The 19,373-nt window shown below is 44.3% G+C and overlaps 1 protein-coding gene across 2 annotated transcripts in view; it reads left to right on the top strand.

Moving 5' to 3' along the window:
* GALNT10 (polypeptide N-acetylgalactosaminyltransferase 10) overlaps positions 1 to 19,373 on the top strand; it is a 279,243-nt gene that overhangs the window by 113,427 nt on the left and 146,443 nt on the right. Inside the window, exons 2-3 of one of the 2 annotated variants that reach the window (XM_004371277.2) lie at positions 9,682 to 9,784; positions 12,795 to 12,933. In XM_004371277.2, coding sequence (XP_004371334.1) covers positions 9,682 to 9,784; positions 12,795 to 12,933 — 242 coding nt within the window. Of the gene's footprint in view, positions 1 to 9,681; positions 9,785 to 12,794; positions 12,934 to 19,373 lie in introns of those variants that run through there. The other variant, XM_023726591.1, reaches the window with a different exon arrangement.

Here is a 19,373-nt window from a genome sequence, read left to right as displayed (position 1 = left end):
GGGTGGATGGATGGATGGATGGGTGGGCGGATGGCCTACATGAACATTACTAATCAGGGTTTTTTTTGTTTTCCCAGTGAAAAAACATTTGGGAACTTCCTCTGAAGAAAATGGTATAAGTTGCAGTTGTTCTTTTAGAGTGAAATGGAAAGTTACTGAAGGTTCCATTTGCCCTTTAGATAATAGACATTCCAAAAAAATCTTGGCTTTTTTTTTTTTTTTCTTCTTTGCTTTTTAAAAAGTCTTTTAATAAGCTTTTAACACCCTAAATAGCAAATGACCTTTTCTAGAGTATGTACAGAAAACAAAGGGTGGACTGGGTAGGTAGTATGGTTCTGCTCTTGGAAGCCCAGGATAAGCCTTTTTAAACAATAGCTTCTGTCTGTGGCTGACCTTGCCCTCTTAGAGACTGGGACCCTGTCCAGATTTCAGATTCCAACATCCTGGTATTGAGGCAATGGAGTTAATAGAGCAGGGAAAATTGGCATGGCCTGATTGCTGGGTGGAGCAGCAGGACAGGCATGATGTGGGCTCAGCAGACTCAGTGACTCTCGTGTCTGCAGGGTTGTAGTGTCCCCTTCCATTCATAAACAGTACCTTTTAGGTTTGATTGTTTTTCTCATACAACTTGGTCCTGGTTTTAGTGAAAGGTAGGTTTTCTCAAAACAGCAGCCTACTGCATGGAGCTGGGGTCAGGTGAGCCTTGTTAAGTCCTGCGTGTGGGCTGGCCAGTGACTTCCCTCTTGCGTGGAGTAAGAATGATCCTCAGCCTACAAGTAGGGAGCATTTCCTCTGAATGAAAACAAAGTCGTCTTTCTCCCTGCATCTCTCACAGGAAGAGGAAGATTCTGATATTAATTGAAAGTGAATAGGTAGTAAGATATTTATTTCTGGAGCTCTGCTTTACCTCCTTACTTGCTAAAAGACCTTCTGTGGCTCCCAGCTGCCAAACAGCTCAAATACAAGGCCCTCCGATTCTGGTCCAGACTCTCTTCCTGGTCTCATTCCTCTTGACTATCTTTTGCACCCAATCACTCCAGCCAAACCAGGCTCCTTGCCATTTAGTGAATAGGGCCTTCCATTTCTTTGTACATGCTTTCCTTTGAGCTCAAGCCCCACCTCCCACCCCCTACCCAGTGCTACCAGTCAAAATCCTACCCATCCTTTCAGACTCCTCTCAAGGATTTTGCTTCTACAGGAAGCCTACCCTGATTATTCCAGGGAGAATTTAGTCTTTGGCTCTTGTAAATGTTTATAGCATTTATTTGTACAACTTTCAAGGATTAGCCTTTTGCAACAGTGGCTCCTATCTGTGACTTCAATGCTCTTATGTTACAGCATTGTGGTTTTTTATTTGTTGTTTTCCTTCTGTACTTGTCTGAGATCCGTGCTATTTGTTGAGGCCAGGGACTGTTTTCATCTTTGTCTCCTCTACAGTTTTTTGGACATAGCAGGCCCTCGATAATCCTTTGTGGACTAAATAAATACAACCCAGCTGTGTCCTCAAAACTCATGTCCTCAGAGTCCATTTAACCAACTGTCCAAACTCCCTTGCTTAAAGTAACTTTATGCTTTTTGGAATATAACCTTGACAGTAATTTTTTTTTTAATTGTTGTAGTTTAAATGAAGTTTACATTTCAAGTTAGTCTCCCATACAAAAATTTATACATACATTGTTATGTGACCCTAATTGCTCTCCCCATACTGTGACAGCACACTCCTCATTTCCACCCGATTCCCCTTGTCCATTCAACCAGCTCCTAATCCTCTCTGCCTTCCCATCTCACCTCCAAAGAGAAGCTGTCCGTTTAGTCTCTTGTATCTACTTGAGCTAAGAGGCACACTCCTCACAAGTATCACTTTATGTCCCACACTCCAGTCCAACCCCTGTCTGAAGAGTTGGCCTTGGAAACTGTTTTAGTTCTGGGCTGATAGAGAATCTGGGGGCCATGCTTTCTGGGGTTCCTCTGGTCTCAGTCAGACCGTTAAGTCTGGTCTTCTTACTAGAATTTGAGTTCTGCACCCCACCTTTCTCCTGCTCCATCAGGGAATCTCTGTTGTGTTCCCTGTCAGGGCAGTCATTGGTGGTAGCCAGGCACCATCTAGTTCTTCTGGTCTCAGGCTGATGAAGTCTCTGGTTTGTGTGGCCCTTTCTGTCTCTTGGGCTAATACTTTCCTTGTGTCTTTGGTGTTCTTCATTCTTCTTTACTTCAGGTAGATGGGACCAATTGATGCATCTTAGATGGCCACTTGCAAGCTTTTAAGACCCCAAACACCACTCACCAAAGTAGGATGCAGAACATTTTCTTAATAAACTTTGTTATGCCAATTGACCTAGATGCCTTGACAGTAATTTTGAAGAGGATGCTTTGGGGTGTGTGTATGTGTGTGTTTGAAGGTTATTAAAATAATCTACTTAGCAGGTAAACAAATGTTTGGAATTATATAGAGTCATTTAACCCTCAAAGCAAAATCATTCTAGCACTTTTATAGGTGCTAGTTGAAAGGAGGGGGTGGGAGCCATCCTAAAACTTGCCTCAGAATCTGGTCTGTAGTCAGACCCTGGATGAAGCAGATAACCTGCCCAGTTTTCCTTCCAACATTGCCGCTTTAGAGCACACAGCCCTTCTCCCATTATTCTGAAGGCACAAGCTAGTTCACCCAGAGATGCGAGTGTCCTTGCTGAGCTGGCTTTGCCGAGTCTGCAGTCTTGGGATTAGAGGGTGCACTTTAACAAATCTTTCTTCTTTTGCAGAATACAGTTGGCTTGCTTCACCACCATTCTTCCCTCCCCACAAAGGGTGCCAGGCAAGCTAAATAGTGATTAAACAAAATATTAAATTCCATTTATGTGTACGAGTATGTGACTGTTTGAACACTAATCGATTCTTTTAGTGGGATGTTAAGTAAAAGCACGCAGATACCAGAAGCAGTTATTTAGAGCAGCCAGTCAAAATCCATTTCCAATTTATTGTTTAATGTGATTTCCACATTAATTCTGCCAGCCTCCTCTGCAAACTCTCCCTCACTTCTCTTGCCACGCTCCTTCCCAACGCCTTCGCTTTCTGTAGCAAGAGGACATCTGCAAACAGAGGGGAAGCAAAGTAGTGAAAGGTGAATGCTGACAGAATCATAGTTTTTATAGACACATCTTTGAGTCTATAGAATAAACTTAAAATTACCTCTGGATTGAAAACCTAGACATGCTTTTCTACATAATATTAAGTGATTGTTATTGCTTAAGAATTGCCGTCTCTTGAAAAGCATTGTTTGTACCTTTCTTGTTGTTAAAAGTCTTGAGACATTTGTTTCTGTTGTAGAATGCCACCGTAAGTAAGAACTTTTTCCTTTCCTGAAGAACACTGAATTTCCGTACGGGCATGTGACCTCCTGTTAATTAGGAAACTCTCTAAATCCTTTTATCAGCAATAGCCAGTTGAATTGGATCAGGTGTTAAATAGGTTGCCTCTGCAGGACCCAGTTTTATTATTAGATTCCCATGCCCTTCCCTGTCCCCCAAACATGGCCGTCACAAACACTGCAGCATACCTTGTTTTCATAACTTTCTCTAGAAATAATGTGTTAATAGTATTCCTCCTTTACTGAGAGGACTGACTTTGTGCCAGGTGCTGGCTGAATGCTTTGTATGAATTAGCTCATTCATTCCTTCCAACAATACCCAGGAGTAGGTACAGTTATTCTGTTATTTTCCCTACTTGTCAGTCGAGGAAACTGGGCTGGGATCCGCGTACCCAGTAAGTGGAACCTAGATTCATCCAACTCTGGAACCAGAATTCTCTGAGTCATTAAACTAGACTACTTACCCTATTGATGAGTAATCATTCTTTCATTCATTAAGTTGATATTTATTGAGGGCCTAGGATGAGCCAGGTATTGACCTAGGAATGCAGTGATGAGCCAGAACAGACATGCCCCTGCCTTTAAGAAGCTCATGGATTATGTATACCAGGGAGAGAGCAGCCGGTTCTGGTATGGTCTTTGGGGCTAACAAGCTATAGAATTTAGGGTGAGTCCTTTCTACAAATTTAAGCCCAGATTCCATATTTGTAAAATGAGGCAACTGGATTTAGACAAATGGTTTTGCAATTTTATTATGAATCAGAATCACATGGGGAATTGGTTAAAAAACACAACTTCCTGGGCTTATATTCCCAGATTTGATTTAGTAGGCTCAGGGTGGGACCCAGGAGTTTGCATCTATAGTGAGGGCCCAGTTCTCCCATGCACCACCCTTTCAGAGAGACCGATGTGTCTGTAAACCCCATTTTAGTGCCTATACAGAGTCTGTCTTAACACACATGTATCCATCTGCCTAGCACAGTGCCTGGCACAGAATGGATGCCAATAAACATTTGTGGGTTGTTTGCACGGTCTGGGGTTTCTTAATCTGCACTGCCTCTAGGGACTCCGTGGATAGCCCTCAGAGACTCCTAAACCACCTGAAATTGACCACAATTTTTGTTTAGGTTTGTGGATAGGATTCTGAGGGCCCTCTCGGCCCTGAATAATCTTTGATTTTAAGATTGAAACCAGTTTTGTTTTCTCCTATCTCCTATTATTGGATACCTTTTAAATGTATGTAGTAAAATTTAAGTCCTATATCAAGGTGATTTGATGAGAAGATGCCAGTTGATGGTGAGAGTCAAAGGACTTGGCTCTTATCCTCTTGCCTGCTTGTGTGGCCTTGGTTGGATAGCTTGACCTCTTTAGGCCTCAGTTTCCCCACCTGTAAGATAGGGAGTGAACCAATTGTCTCTGAGCTGCAATTCGATGTCCCAGGACCCTCTAGCAGCTGTGTGTTTAGATGTTCAAAACTCCTTATGTCAGCAAGCTCGAAACTCCTTGTGGTTTAAGGAAGATGAAAGGACTAATGAGACCACCTAACAGTATAGGTCATCTCTGCAGATCCTGGGAGGGAGGGAAGGAAGGAAGTATGCTCATCATTAAGGCAGAGGCAGTAGAGAGGATAGAAGCTGTAGGTGTGAAACTCTCAGAATTTTCAAACCTTAGTTCTCAACCCTGTCAGTTCAGCAATTCACTGTTTCATTTTGTGAACACAATTCAAAGAGCTTACTTCTATGAGGTCATGACTGCGAGATTCAACCCTGCTCCCTGTTCCCAGTAGTGCAGGAAGACTTTCACAAGTTTATGGAGGGAACAGTGCCTTTCAGGCTTGAAATGTCCTTTAAAGTTTGCCTAACCTTGCTGCAGAGTCCCTGGGTGGTGCAAACGGTTAACACACTCGGCTGCTAACTGTAAGATTGGATGTTCCAGTCTGCCCAGAGGCACCTCCAAAGAAAGACCTGGTGATCTACTTCTGAAAAGTCACCCACTGAAAACCGTATGGAGTGCAGTTCTACTCTGACACACATGGGGTCGCTGTGAGTTAGAATTAACTTGATGGCATCTGGTTCTTTAACCCTTGCCGCACAAAATGTCCCTTGTAGCATCTGGGAGCTTGGAATCTCAGGCCCCACCCCAGACCTACTGTATCAGAATCTGCATTTAACAAGATCTTCATGTGATTCTAATGCACATTAAAGTTTAAGAAGCGCTAGCTCTAACCCAACACTTGTTCCCCTCCTTTACATCCTGAAGAACAGTCAGCATCCTAATTCAGGCAAATTACTATCTTCCTAGTCATCCTGTTTCATCCTAAAACCAATTCAGCTTTTGGAATTTCTTCTCCCTTAATCATTCCATAACTTCTGTCACTGGCACTCACTCCAGCCTCAGGACCTCGGAGAACAAGATCACTCTTCCTGTGTTCCCCCTGGGCTCCTAGTCCTCATTTGGACTAAACAGCCTGTTGCCACCAGTTGATTCTGACTCATAGTGACCCTATAGGACAGAGTAGAACTGTCCCATAGGGTTTCCCAGGAGCAGCAGGTGGGTTTGAACTGCCTACGTTTTGGTTAGCAGCCGAGCGCTTAACCACTGTGCCACCTGTGCTCCCATCTAGGATTTAAAAAAAAAAAAAAAACAAACACATTGCCATCGAGTCGATTCTGACTCAGCGACCCCATAAGAGAGAGTAGAATTGCCCCAGAGAGTTTCCAGGGAGTGGCTGGTGGATTCGCACTGCCGACCTTTTGGTTAACAGCCAAACACTTAACCACTGCACCACCATCTAGGATTAGGAGTTCTCATTTCCTAGTCCTCACACAACAGTTTCTGATATTCCCCATCCGTGATACATCCCTTTATATGCCAGTGTGTTGCAGACTCACCAGGGCCAGGCAGGTAGCACAAATGAGAGATAAGAGCCTGGTGAAAGGTACCTCGGAATGGTGGGGACTGCGGCGAACTGGAGAGACATGCCATGTCCAAATAGGGCAGTGGTTACTCAGTGCCTACTCAGTGCCAGCTGGGGGACTGAGAGAACTCAGTCCAATATTGCCAGATCTTTTAGGTTTTCAAAAGAAGCTGAAAATCGTGATGATTTTAATGTGAAGTCTCCCTATTTTTTCACACTGGCAATTAAAACAAAAAAACAAAACCTAGAAAGCTGCCAGATAGGTGACCATAGGCCTCTGGTTTTGGCGACCTTTGATAATAAATATCTGCTCAAGTATGTTGCCCCATATCGGATACAATAGCTCAGATTTGATCTGACCAGCACAGAGCAGGAATGATTATCACCTCCTTCATTCTAAACCAGTAGCCCTCAAACTTATGTGTATCAGGATCACTTGAAGGACTTGTTAAAACACAGATCTCAGGGCTCACACCCAGAGTTTCTGCTTCAGGAGGTCTGGGGCTCCCAAGAATATGCATTTCTATCAAGTTCGCAGGTAGTGCCGATGCTGCTGTTTTGGGGACCACACTTTGAGAATCATGGCTTTAGATTCGAGCCTGCCATTAAGGCAGTCTGAGTTTGTGGAGCCTCTTCAGTCCCACCAGTCTCCTACAATAATCAACTGAAATTCCCCATCTTTGGGGAGGAGACAGGTGAAAGGAATTTGGAGGCAGAGCTGGAGAAAGAGGAGCTGAGCAGTCCTTGACTGCTCAACCCTAACATTGTAAAGGCAGAATTTTATCTTGGATGGGTCCCTGACTCTCCCTAGGACTTGGTTCCCTTGTATTTTTGTTTCGGAGTTTCAATTATTATTTTTTTTTTAGCAGAGGAATTTTTTTCAAATGAAATCCCACATGGATCCCCAGTATATAAAACAGGCAGATGCTTTGCTACACTGGTTAAAGAAGGTTGTGGAAGGCAAGCCCCTTTTCTCAGTCTCCCGCTTCTCAAGTCAGCACCTGAAGTATCTCCTGCAGAACTGTAGCCCTACACAGTTGAAACCCCCAAACTGATTAAAAAACAGTTGCTTGTTGAGTTGATTCCAACTCATGGTGACCCCACGTGTGTCAGAGTAGAACTGTGCTCTATAGAGTTTTCAGTGGCTAATTTTTTCAGGGCTTCAAACCAGTTCAGTCCTGTTGGACTCCCTGCTGAGAATTTGCTTTTCCACTCCCAGATGTACTGAATCAGAATCTACATTTTAACAAGATCCCCAGGTGATTCTTATGTATTCTTATAATCACCTGGGGATCGTGTTAAAATGTAGATTCTGATTCAGTACATCTGGGGTGGAAATGCAAATTCTCCGCAGGGGGTCAAACCGGAAGGAACCAGTTCAAAGCTGTGGACTTTTTAGAAGTAGCTCTCCAGGTCTTTCTTCTGAGGCATCTCTGGGTGGACTCAAACCTCCAGTCTTTCTGTTATTGAGCATGTTAACCATTCGCACTACCCAGGGACTCCCCTGCACTGATTAGATGGTCCCTTAAGGACCTTCCAGTTCAGCCTCTGTGACTCCTGAGAACCCGGCAAATGTTTGTAGGCACATGGCCGGTGTCTCTGCTATTTTCTTTCCCTCTCTGACCTAGACATCTAGCACACCAACTTTCAGAATTTTCTTCTTGCAACTCACAGTGGTCTGGAGGAAAGAGAATACAAAGAATTGTTATTATCATTAGAGCTGTTGTAAGGATATTGAGCCGTTGTGGAAAATCTGCTAACACAAGGATCAGCCAGAGACTTAATAAACAGGCACAGGGATGATTTTATTCAGGTGGTTTCTTGTTAGCACTAATGCTTCAGCATGTCGCACATTCAGGGCCTTCATAGTTAATTATACAGGAGATGGTACTATTGGATTCTGCATGCCACAGTGGCAACAATAAGTCTGCAGAATTTTTAATGAGCAAGGTGATCCAAAAAACAGTTTTCATTTAGGTGAGCACAGGAGATGTTTAAACAGCGTTATGGGGTGGTGTTACCTTGGGAAGGCTGTAACTGAGCTTGGGGCCTGAAGGCAGGAGGGGGTGGGGGGCAGGTCTGCAGATTTGACGGTTGTTCAGGGGAAAGCATCAGGCACCTTCAGATGTCCCCAGACACTGGAATGCTGCCCCTTTAATTAGGGAAATCACTTCCTAATGGGCCTACTAGGAGGGCTCACCTCTCCTAAACACTCAGTAAACCCTTCAGATCTAGCCTGTGTCCTGCTTCCCTTGTGGCTGCTGCATATTCTTTTTCTCTTTCAGTCATTCGATTGCTTGCTTGTACAATCAACGTACATTTGGCAAATGTTTGCCCTGTTTGGGCCCAGGCCCTTGGGACTGCAGATTTGACCAAGACCTGACTTTCTACCTTGTGCTTAGTGCCCCTTTTCTTCAGACCAAGACCCACTCTGCCAGTCTCATTCTCCATCACACCAACATCCTTTGCCCAGGCTGATCAACCTGCCTGCCGTCCATTTCCACTTGTCTGAGGCCCAGCCACACTGCACTCGTCTCCAGGAAGCTTTCTCCACTTCTCCAGGTGGAAGGAACTCTCATAGCACTTTCTCTGGGCCTCTCATGGAAGGGCCACTTACCCTGCCCTGTCCAGCACGGTCCAGCACATTGCCCCTAGCCACGTGTGCTAGTCCGAACTGAGATGTACCGTCACAAGTGTGACACTGGTTTCCAAGACTGGTTACCAAAAAAAAAAAAAAAGCCTCAATAATTTTTTATATTGATTACATGTTGAAATGATATTTTAGATAGTGTATATTGGGTTAAATATATTCTTAAAACTAACGTCACCTATTTATTTTCATATTTTTAATGTGGATACTAGAAAATTTTAAGTTACACATGTGGCTTGCATTTGTGGCTCACATTATATTTCTGCTGACAGCACTGTACTCACCACTTTTTCCTTTGGGTAAAGGATGTCTGTCCATCTCTTTTCTCACCTGCTGGTTGTGAGTTCCAGGAAGGTGGGCCCTGTGCGCCTGTCATCTTTCTGACTTTACAGCCCCTAGCTGGCACGTGGTAGCACTAACCAAGGTATATGGAGTACACTGAGTTAATAAATGAGCAAATACGTTCAATTAATACAAGAGGCTCCCTCAGGTAGTGTCATTTCTAAGTCTGTGTTATTAAGATTTATTTCCCCTTTCCTCTTTTTTTTTCTGGAGCCCTGTGGCACAGTGGTTAAGAGATACGGCTGCTAACCAAAAGGTCGGCAGTTCAAATCCACCAGCCACTCCTTGGAAACCCTGTGGGGCAGTTGTCCTCTGACCTGTAGGGTCGCTGTGAGTCAGAATCGACTTGATGGCAACAGGTTTGGTTTGTTTTTTTTCACGTTTTGTCTTTGTTTTTTTTTTTTTTTTAAGGGCTCGCACAATCAGCAGAAGAAGAAACTTCCCTTGAGCCATGGGCAGAAGCTGAAGGACTGGCACAACAAGGAGGCCATCAGGAGGGATGCTCAGCGCGTAGGTACGGAGGGCAGAACCGTCCATGGCATGTCCTGTGGAGCTTGTACGTGTGTGTGTGTTCTGTGTTGGTGGTTAGCGGGGGTGTCTGGACCTCCTCTTGATGCCCTCTCCATCTGCCACCATGCTTTCCCCTGATTCCCAGGACTTCCATCTTTCCCTGGTAGCTGACCCCTTTCTCCACTCACATCACCAGATCCACTGCCTATAGGAATTTTCCCTGCCCCCTTTGTTGGGTAATAGAAAATGTCTCCCCTTATGCCATATTTTACCACTAAAGTGAACAGTAGTCGTGAAAAGAGCCAACATTTATTACATTCCTGCTGGGAGCAAGGTCCACGCTCCACACTTGGCTCATTTTCTCAGTGAAACCCCACATCAACCTTCATGGCCCATTTGACAGAGAAGGGACCTGTACCTCAGAGAGGTGGGATAACCTGCCCATAGTCATGCAGTGAGAAAGAGGCAGACATGGGATTTGAACCCATGTCTGGAGGGCATAGTTGATGCCTAATGAGCCAGCACCACATCCATGAGGTTGAATTAGTTTAGTTGGCTTCAGCTAAAGTTTTCTTCGGCCAGTTAGTCTTTGGAGGAGTTCATCTCACTGGGGAGTTGGGAAGTGTCACAGTGAGCGTGGTGCAGGAATTATGTGGATAATTCTCTCTGAAGAGCCTGGACAAGGAGTCAGGAGACCAGCTCTGAGTCTGCTTACCAGCCATCATTAGATATGTTCCATACTCCCTGAGGCTCAGTTTCTCCATTTGTCAGTGGGGCTCGTGCTTCCTGCTCTGACAACCTAGGGTGTTGATGTAAAGGTGACCATGTAAAGTGATGGACATAAAGTAGCTTTCCAAAACTGGAAAGCACTGTAGCAGTGCAGGCGGTTGGTATTTTATTCATTTTTATCTCAGTTAAAGGCACCCACTACTATTGGTTTTTTTAAATTACGTTATGACCAAATCAGATTAAAACAAAGCTCTGAATAGAGTTGATCTAATAACTGATGTCCAGGAAAGTCTAAAGATATGGCATGCGTTTTGTCTGTATGGTAGTGACTTAAAATGCAGGGGGAAGGACCTGCTTAAATTAAGAAAGGATACATTTGAAAAGAGCTGATTTGCCATACAGTTATACCAGAATTATTAAAACATTGGGCTAACCATCAAGAAAAGAGTAAGCAATGGAAACATTATTAAGAATAATAATAACCAGCATTTGTTGAGCACTAACTGTGTGCCAGGCATCTTGCCCTGCATTACCTTCTTAACCATCACATGGAACCTTCCGATCTCAACTAATATAAGTGGCAAAACCCAAGACTTGGAAAGGCTAAAGGCATACCCAAGATGATGTAACTGGGAATCCAAGGGAATACAGGGCTGGGCTTCAAACTCTGCTCTGCCTAGCCCCGGTGCCTAAACTGTGAATCACTCCCCTGTACTGCCCTCTGTGGTCTTCCCTTCTGTTCTTTTTCTGCTGGCTGCATTTGTGACTCTCCCAGAATCGGTATCAGGCACTACTCGGCAGTGTGTTGTCATGGAGCATTTCAAGTTACAGATGCTGTGGTCCTCTCCCTCATCTGGCCAAACTGGGGGAGCCACAGCCCTAGGGATTCACCCCTTAGCTTGCACTGTCCTGTCGAGCTGATGTTGTCAACATTTACTTTCCAGAGAAAATGGGGTGTTTCTCAGACGACAGGCTCTGGAAGACTTAATTTTTTTTTTATTGCGGTAGAAATATATATGACGAAACACTTGCCAATTCAGCATTTTTTACGCGTGCAATTCAGTGACGTTGATTATGTTCATCATGTTGTGCAACCATCACCATTATTCGTTTCTAGATTTTTCCATCACCGTAAAAGCTCAGGGCCCATAAGCAATGACTCCCCTTTCCCTCCCCTTCCTGCCCTTGGTAACCTGTAATAGACTTTGTTCTCTCTACATTTGCCTGTTGTAGATATTTCATGTAAGTGGAATCATATCATATTTGTCCCTTTGGACTGACTTATTTCACTCAGCATAATGTTTTCCAGGTGCATCCATCTTGTAACATGTGTGAGAACTTCATTTCTCTTTATAGCTGAGTTATATTTGAAGATGCAATTTTTTAATCAGGTGATTTTATTGCCATTTCTTCAAGACCTTGGCTAATGGCAGGAGTTAGTATGAACGTTGCCACTCACCATATGTACCCTGGGAATCCAGAAAATAATATCCTGGAGCATCAGGGACTCTTTTCCCAGATGGATTGTGCAGAGAGAGGAAGGTGAGCATATTAGGCAGCCATGTCCATGACTCAAGGCAACACTTTTCAGGCAATCCTGTCCTTGGCTAGGCAGATTCTAATTTGTTTGCTTGATTTTAAAAAAACCAAAGCATCTTTTATCATTTGTGGCAATTTTGATTGAAATATAAATTTTTCCTTACTTAGAGAGTAATTGTAGTATTTCCTCACATTTATGTAGTGTTTCATAATTTACAAAAAGGTTTCACATACAACCTCTTACTTGAGTCTCCCAGACGTGCTGTGGGTACCAGAGGGGAAGAAGCTGCAGCTCCATGAGGTGGTTTACTTGCCCAAGTTTGACCAGCTCATCTGCGGTAAACCGGACCTCCTATCCAGGTGATCAGACTCCACAGTCAGGGCTGTCTGGAGCTCCTGGCCGAGTGGAGAGAGCATGGGCTTTGGAACCCACAGACCCGGTTTGATAACCTTTCCGAGTCTCAGTTTATTCATCTGCAGAATGGGAGCTCTAATGTCCACCATACAGAGCTGCTGTGGTGATTACATGAGAACAAAGTCTGTACCTTGCCCGACACAACAGCATCTCAATAAATGTTAGTGATTCACCCTGCAAAATTTGGAATTAGACTGTATATTCCAGTATAAAGTTTTATCTTGCACTGTAATATGTTTCATCTTTCTTCCTCCTTCTTTCCCCACCCCGTACACGGTATTCCCATATGTGCTAGGACATCAGCAACATGGAATTTGCTCTTTGCCTCTAGGAAATGGAGAACAAGGGAGACCTTACCCCATGACCGACGCTGATAGAGCGGACCAGGCGTACCGAGAAAATGGATTTAACATCTACATCAGTGATAAAATCTCCCTGAATCGCTCTCTTCCAGACATCCGGCACCCAAAGTAGGTGTAACATCTCTCGTCTTCTGGGATCTAAGGCTTTTGTCCCTGGCTCTTGTTGAAAATTAAAGAAATGGATACATGAAGGGCCCTGCTGGAGAAGAGAGATTCTTTCTGGTTATGCAGGGACTTTATGCAAAGGCCCATGTTGTCAGGTTCTCCTAGAATTCAGAGCTGGGGGGCGGGGGGCATGATGTTGTCTCCCCTGAAGAGCCAGTCTCTTTTCTCTTCGCCAGCAGTGAGAACCATGTAACCTCCGCATTTCCCCTTTTTGCTCTGACCCACAAGAAAGTTCAGACCTAAATTTGGAGGACAGTTGCAGTGACAGTTTCAACCTTCACTCTGTCCACTTTCTGTTTGTGATATTCTGATTCTTTTTTTTTTAATCATTATTGTAGCTATCCTGAGTGCCTACATGTTTATGTCCTTGTTATAAGCTATCTGAAATCATTTTGAGAGAGGACATGTCATGATGATTATAAAAATGATAACAGCAGCTAACATTCTTTGAACATGTATGTGCCAAGTACTTCGTATGCATCATCTCAGTTTATTCTCTCAAGGTTCCTATAAGGTAAGTTATATAAAAATGCCCACTTTACAGATGAAGAAGCTGAGGCTTAAAGAAGTTTTGTAACTTGCTTAAGTTCACACAGTGATAAGAAGCTGAGTCATCTTAGACTCTAGTTCAACCAAAACCTATACTCTGGACCTTAAGCTATCCTGCTGCCATGTCCATGTGAAATCAGGGTTGTGATGGTGATGGTGATTTTCTAGAAGAGCAATACTTACTAAACTTGATGTGCATTAGAATCACCTGCAGGACTGTTAAAACACAGGGCATTGGGTCCCACTCCCACAGTTCTTGATTCAGTAGGTCTGGGATAAGGACTGAAAACTTGCATTTTGAACAAGCTCCCAGGTAATGCTTGTGCTGCTGGTCTTTGAGAATGACTGCAGTAGGAGATTTCAAAATTGCTTCTACATGAAGGCAGTACTGACTAGCCCTGGTGGGTAAAGTGTTTTGCACATGGACCAAGAAAGTAGAGCCCAGAAAAAGATATTAATCGCTAACAGTTATTCAGTACTTATTGTATGCTAGCCATTGTTTTAAGTCAGTGGTATTTAAAGTATGGTTTCAAGACCAGCAACATCACTTGGAGCTTGTTAGTGTAAAAAACTGACACCAACAGTGAAATCACATGATGGCAGTGTCTGACTGCTTCTAACTTCACAAAGGTGAAGGAGACTCCAGATCAACAGCCCAAGGCTTATTCCTATGAAATACAGGTCAGACATCTCTCCACCCTCCTACCCTTTTTACCAGTTCTGACACCAGCTGTCCCTCCCAGGGCACTCTCTACTCTGCTGGGTTTGATAATTTGTTGCAATGGCCGCACAGAACTTACAGACCATACTCACAGTTATGAGGTTTATTAGGGAAGTCACTGGTTACAATTCAGGTTCAGGAACACTCAGAATACAGTTCTTCCATCAGGACAGCCTCTTCTCAGCTGTGCCTGCCTGCATGCCTCTTTTGGACCCTCTGCAGCTTGGCCTGGCCACTGCCCTGTGTGGGCAAATGTTACAAAGCCCTCTTAACTCTGCCAGTAAGGGCCCAGAGACACCCCACTCCACCAGTAGGCCTGGGCCCAAAGGCGCTCAGCTCTAGCTCCGTGGGTCAGCAAACCTAGCACCACCAAGTGCCTGGAGGCACCCTATTCTGCCATCAAGCCTCCTGCTGGAAGGCACTCAGCTCTCTTGCTCCGTGGGTTGGCAAGCCTACTGTAACTGCCTTGCTCTGGGGCCAGAAAGCCCACCGTGCCATCTCACACTGGTTTCCTGGTTCTACTGCCACTGCTTTTTGCTGTTTTGAGCCATATCTGGTATTATAGCTCTCTCTCTCTCTCTGTCTCCTGGGTTTAGGAGGTTCTCAGTGCAAGGACCCCAGGTCAAAGGACATGCTCCACCCCCAGCTCTTCTTCTTGGTGGTAGTGAGGTCCCTCCTCTGCTCTGGGATTGACTCTTTTTTAAGCCTAGTGGATAGCAAAACTAATCCCCTCATTAGGGTTCCATACACCTTATTTGCATGGTCTCACTCCCACAAGGGCCAAATGCACCTTATTTGCATTATTAGCAAGCTGTCCAGTCCCTTTGGTGGGCCACAGGCACCTTCTTTGCATAGTCCCACCCAGTCATTTGGTGAGAGTTATAAGACCATGGCTAGAAAGGCCATATAAAAGCAGTCTGCAGTTAGAAATGGAGATTTTCAGGTCCCAGCCCAGATCTGCTAACTCAGAAACCCCGGGGGTGGAGCCCAGCAACCGGTCTTTTAACAAGTCCTCCAGGTGATTCTGATGCATGCTTAGGTTTTAGAGCCACTGTTCTAGGCACTTTGAATACATTAGCTCAACCAAACCCTTAAAAGGTACCTATGAGATAGGTACCATTATTATCACCATTTTACAGATGACGAATTGAGGCACAAAAAGGTTACATAATTTGCATAAGATGACACAACTGGTAAGAGGTAAAGCAATAATTTGAATCCAGAGAGTCTGGCTCTAGAAACCATGTTCTTAACCACTGAGCCGTAAAATTCTTAACGCCTGTAAGAACTCAATCAGTAGAACACAGTAATAAAGAATTAATCTTGGGAGCATGTTTGGTAACTTACAAAATAATTTCAGCTCCATTACCTCCGTTAGTTCCTGCAATAGTACTGTGAGGTTGGCATGATTATTATGATCTCCACTTTATAGATAAGGAAACCAAGATCCAGGAGCTTGAGGAAGACTTGCCTAGCATCACCCAGCTGGGAATTCTCCCCAAAAGGTGTGCTGCTCCCTAGGATTGGGCCTTCTTCTCAAAGGTTTCTTGCCATGAGGGGAGGGAGTAGGGGGCCTCGGTATGCCTACCTGTGGGGTATGTAGTTTTTTTCATAGTCTTCACTGTCAAGCCCAGATTTTTCCATCTAAGTCTGAGAGTGCAGGTCAGCTGTTACTGATGTTGCTGGATTTAGAACTGTGACCTGACTGTGAGGGTCAGAAACTCAGTTTATGTGTTTAGCCCCTTGCAGAGTTCATAATTCTGTACCTAATTTCATCTTTCTGGGTCTAGGAAAGAAGTTCTAGCATTGTAATCTAACCTCAGTCACTGTTCTTATGGTACTGTGGGTTCTCAACCTTGGCTGCTCCTGGAGAGGTTTTAAAAAAAAACAAAAGCCAGGGCCCCACTCCAGACAACTGAAATCTGAATTCCTGGGGCTGGGGCTTAGGTCTCAGTATTTTTCAAAACCTCTCAAAGTGATTCTCGTTTTAACCAGGGCTGAGAACCACTGGTGTGAAATAAGCAGTATTTTTACAATGAGAGAGAAAGAGGCTGGGTGTGGCTTCTATCCATCCATTCATTTGTATATCAGTGGTCTTCTATGTGCCAAGCCCTGTGCTGGACACTAGGAGTGCAGTGATGAATGAGACATTATTGCTGTCTCAAAGGAACTCACAGTCTTGTGCACGGGGTGGGGACAGACAGAGTAAGCAAGTCATTAAATCACAATTGAGAAGATTAGTAATAGGAGTAGGCACAGGGTGCTTTGGGACCACAGAAGACACTCCCAACCCCATGCTAGCCTTTGGAGAGCAAGAAAGGCCTTCCCAAGGAGATGCCATCGACTGCATCTTAAAGAGCCAATGAGGACTAGCCAGGTGCTGAGGGCATGGAAAGGGTATTCCAGGCAAAGAGATCTGCCTGGGCAAAGACTTGCGAGCAAGACAGAGGGACTGAGGACCTAAAAAGATGATTCTCCCACTGCCTAGTAGTGGAGCTACAATGGGGATACAGCCCCTTTGCCTCACAGTGCCGTACTCTTTCCCAAAGGCCAGGAAAAGAAGGGTGTTCTTAATTTGGGGTCTGTCCTGAGTTCCACAGATGGGTCCGCGGACAGGTCCACAGATAGAATTCAGGGGGATCTGTAATCATGGATGGGAAAAACATTGCATTTTTATTATTCTTAGCCTCTAACAGAAAGTTAGCGTTCCCCTCAGTTATGAACGTAGGCAATTAACCACCTGTGACATTGTCATCAAAGGAAGTCATTTACTTTCATATCACTCTACAGATATCTTGAAATATCGTGTATGCTCATCCCAACTTTGAAATTAAGGTACTTTTCAGAACTACCACTAGATCTCGTTTAATGTGTTAATAAAGAATATATTGTTACAATATTTAAATTTTTTTATTATTTTGATAACTACATTTTAGCGTAATTGGTTTCCTTTACAATCTCCTGTATTTTATTTCTCACGTTAGAAGGATTGCTCTTAGAAGGGGTCTATAGGCTTCACCAGCCTGGCAAGGGGGTCCGTGGCGTGAATAAGGTAAACAGCGCCCATTCCAGCTGGATGTAAATTGAGTCCAAGGATGTCTCAGGCACACCTAGTACCACCCCACTCTGCCAGCATCCAAGTTACAGCAAAAAATGTCACCAAATCCAGTGTTCACGACACCCCTCTTTTTTAGAATCCCCAATTGTGGAAGCTGACTTTTCAGAAATGAGTTGACAGATGGCTTGAAGAGCTTTTCCTTTTTTCTAGGGGTAATCTTTCCTGCAGCTTGACAGCAGGAATGGGTGAGTAAATTAGAGCAGTTAGCCACTCACTCCCTTCGGTTTCTTTTAGCTTAAACAGCTTCTCCAGCAGGAGCTGAGATTTCTGTTTGCCTTTTATTCCTTCAAGCTGAATTTTGGCAACAGTGTGCCAAGAGCAGGATGGAGGGGTTGTTTGTGCCAGCTGCCTTTCCTTCCACCAGGAGCAGCACCAGGGAACGCGCAGCCACAGAGAACGGAAGCTAGGCAGTTTGGACCGACTTGCTGGGCTTGCATGTAGGGAGCAGCCAGCTGGCTCAAGCAGGCCTGCCCTCTGCACCTCCCACCCAGAGCGTGAAGAGAGGATGGCTGGTGGGCTAGCCCACTTTTCCAACTCCCTGGGGAGCCATACCAGGCTGCTTGGCAGCAGCGCATTAAACCCCCTCCCAGGGCACAGGACTGATGGCCCAGTGGAGCTCCACTGCTGAAGTGGCTGGGCCTGCAGGTTCCTGGGAAAACCCTTCTGTTGACTGGTCAGCTTCTCCCATGCAAAGATTCTCCATAGTGGGAATGAAAGCAGTCTACAATCGGGACTTGCTTTCTCCATTCCATGGGTTTCACTTCCAATAATGAATGAACCTGCATAGAGCTCTTGTTGAAATAAAAGGCCCAAGTCTCCCAGATTCCTGGTTCCGTGCTCCTTTTTGTTTTCTCCTCTTTGTTAACTTTACATGGTTAATTTATAGTTTGTGTTAAGTTTCCTCAAAGGAACTTACAAGCTCATATTATTAAAATAGGCCAGTGTTCTATTGAGCCAGCACCTTGCCATCCCCAATAGGTTACAAAGTAAAAGCAGTAAGGGAGAGAATTATAGCCTATAACATTTGAAAAACATTTATCGAATATGAAAATAGTAAATATGAAAAACTGTCTGAAAAAATAACAACTTGCCTGTGCAGGAAGTTTAATTCAACCCACATTTGTTGTAATAACAATAATAATATGAATAATGATAAGGCCCCAGTATGAGTATACACATAGACATAAAAAATGTTATTTGGGGTTCAAGATGGAGTAACAGGGATCAAATTCACCATCCTACCTGAAACAAGCCAAAAAACAAAACAAAAACACCTAGACAAAATATATGAAGCAATGGTTTTCAAGACACTGGACATCAGGCAATGAAGGACACACTGATCCCTGAGAGAAGGGAAACAAACAAGGTGAGCCCTATAAATGCTCCAGCTTATTGCCTCGAGAGAGTTTCCAGGCCCCAGTACAGGGAGCAGTAACCCAGACAGAGCATGGAGGACTCCCTGAGTTGAGGAGATCGCGCTGAGAGTCCAGGGAGACCCAAGAAGCTAGATAGAATTCATGAGACAGAGGACAGGAGAGGAGAGAACTGTACAAAGAGAGAAGCATGGAGGTCTGCAAAGGGTCCCTTGAGTAGTCAACTGAGTACTGGTCAGTGTCTCCCTGAGTGGTATGAGGAAGCTGCCTGAGGCTGAGAAGGAACTACCCTCACGGATTAAAGGGAACTGACTGTGCCCAGCGCTCACACAGTACTAAGAATTGGGCCTCTTCCTACCAAGCAGATTGGAAAACTTCATAATTCATGGGGAATTGAGTATTCAAAAGAGTCTTGCCTCAGTGGGGACTAATTAGCCCTAAACTGAGCAGTGCTCTGGACCTGCCAAAAAATCATAAATTAGGACCCCAAAGAATCAAACTGTTTCCAAGTAACTTACCTATATCCCAGAACAAAGCTAGGGAATATTTATAGGAATACAAGTATATTCAGCACCCAAGAAGGTAAAATCCAATCCAAGAGTACCAGGCAAGCAAAGAAGCA

Source organism: Trichechus manatus, unplaced genomic scaffold (assembly GCF_000243295.1).
Source record: "Trichechus manatus latirostris isolate Lorelei unplaced genomic scaffold, TriManLat1.0 scaffold00011, whole genome shotgun sequence".
NCBI lineage: Eukaryota > Metazoa > Chordata > Mammalia > Sirenia > Trichechidae > Trichechus > Trichechus manatus.
The sequence above is the reverse complement of the archived record's forward strand: the minus strand, read 5'-3'. Positions and strand labels throughout refer to the sequence as shown.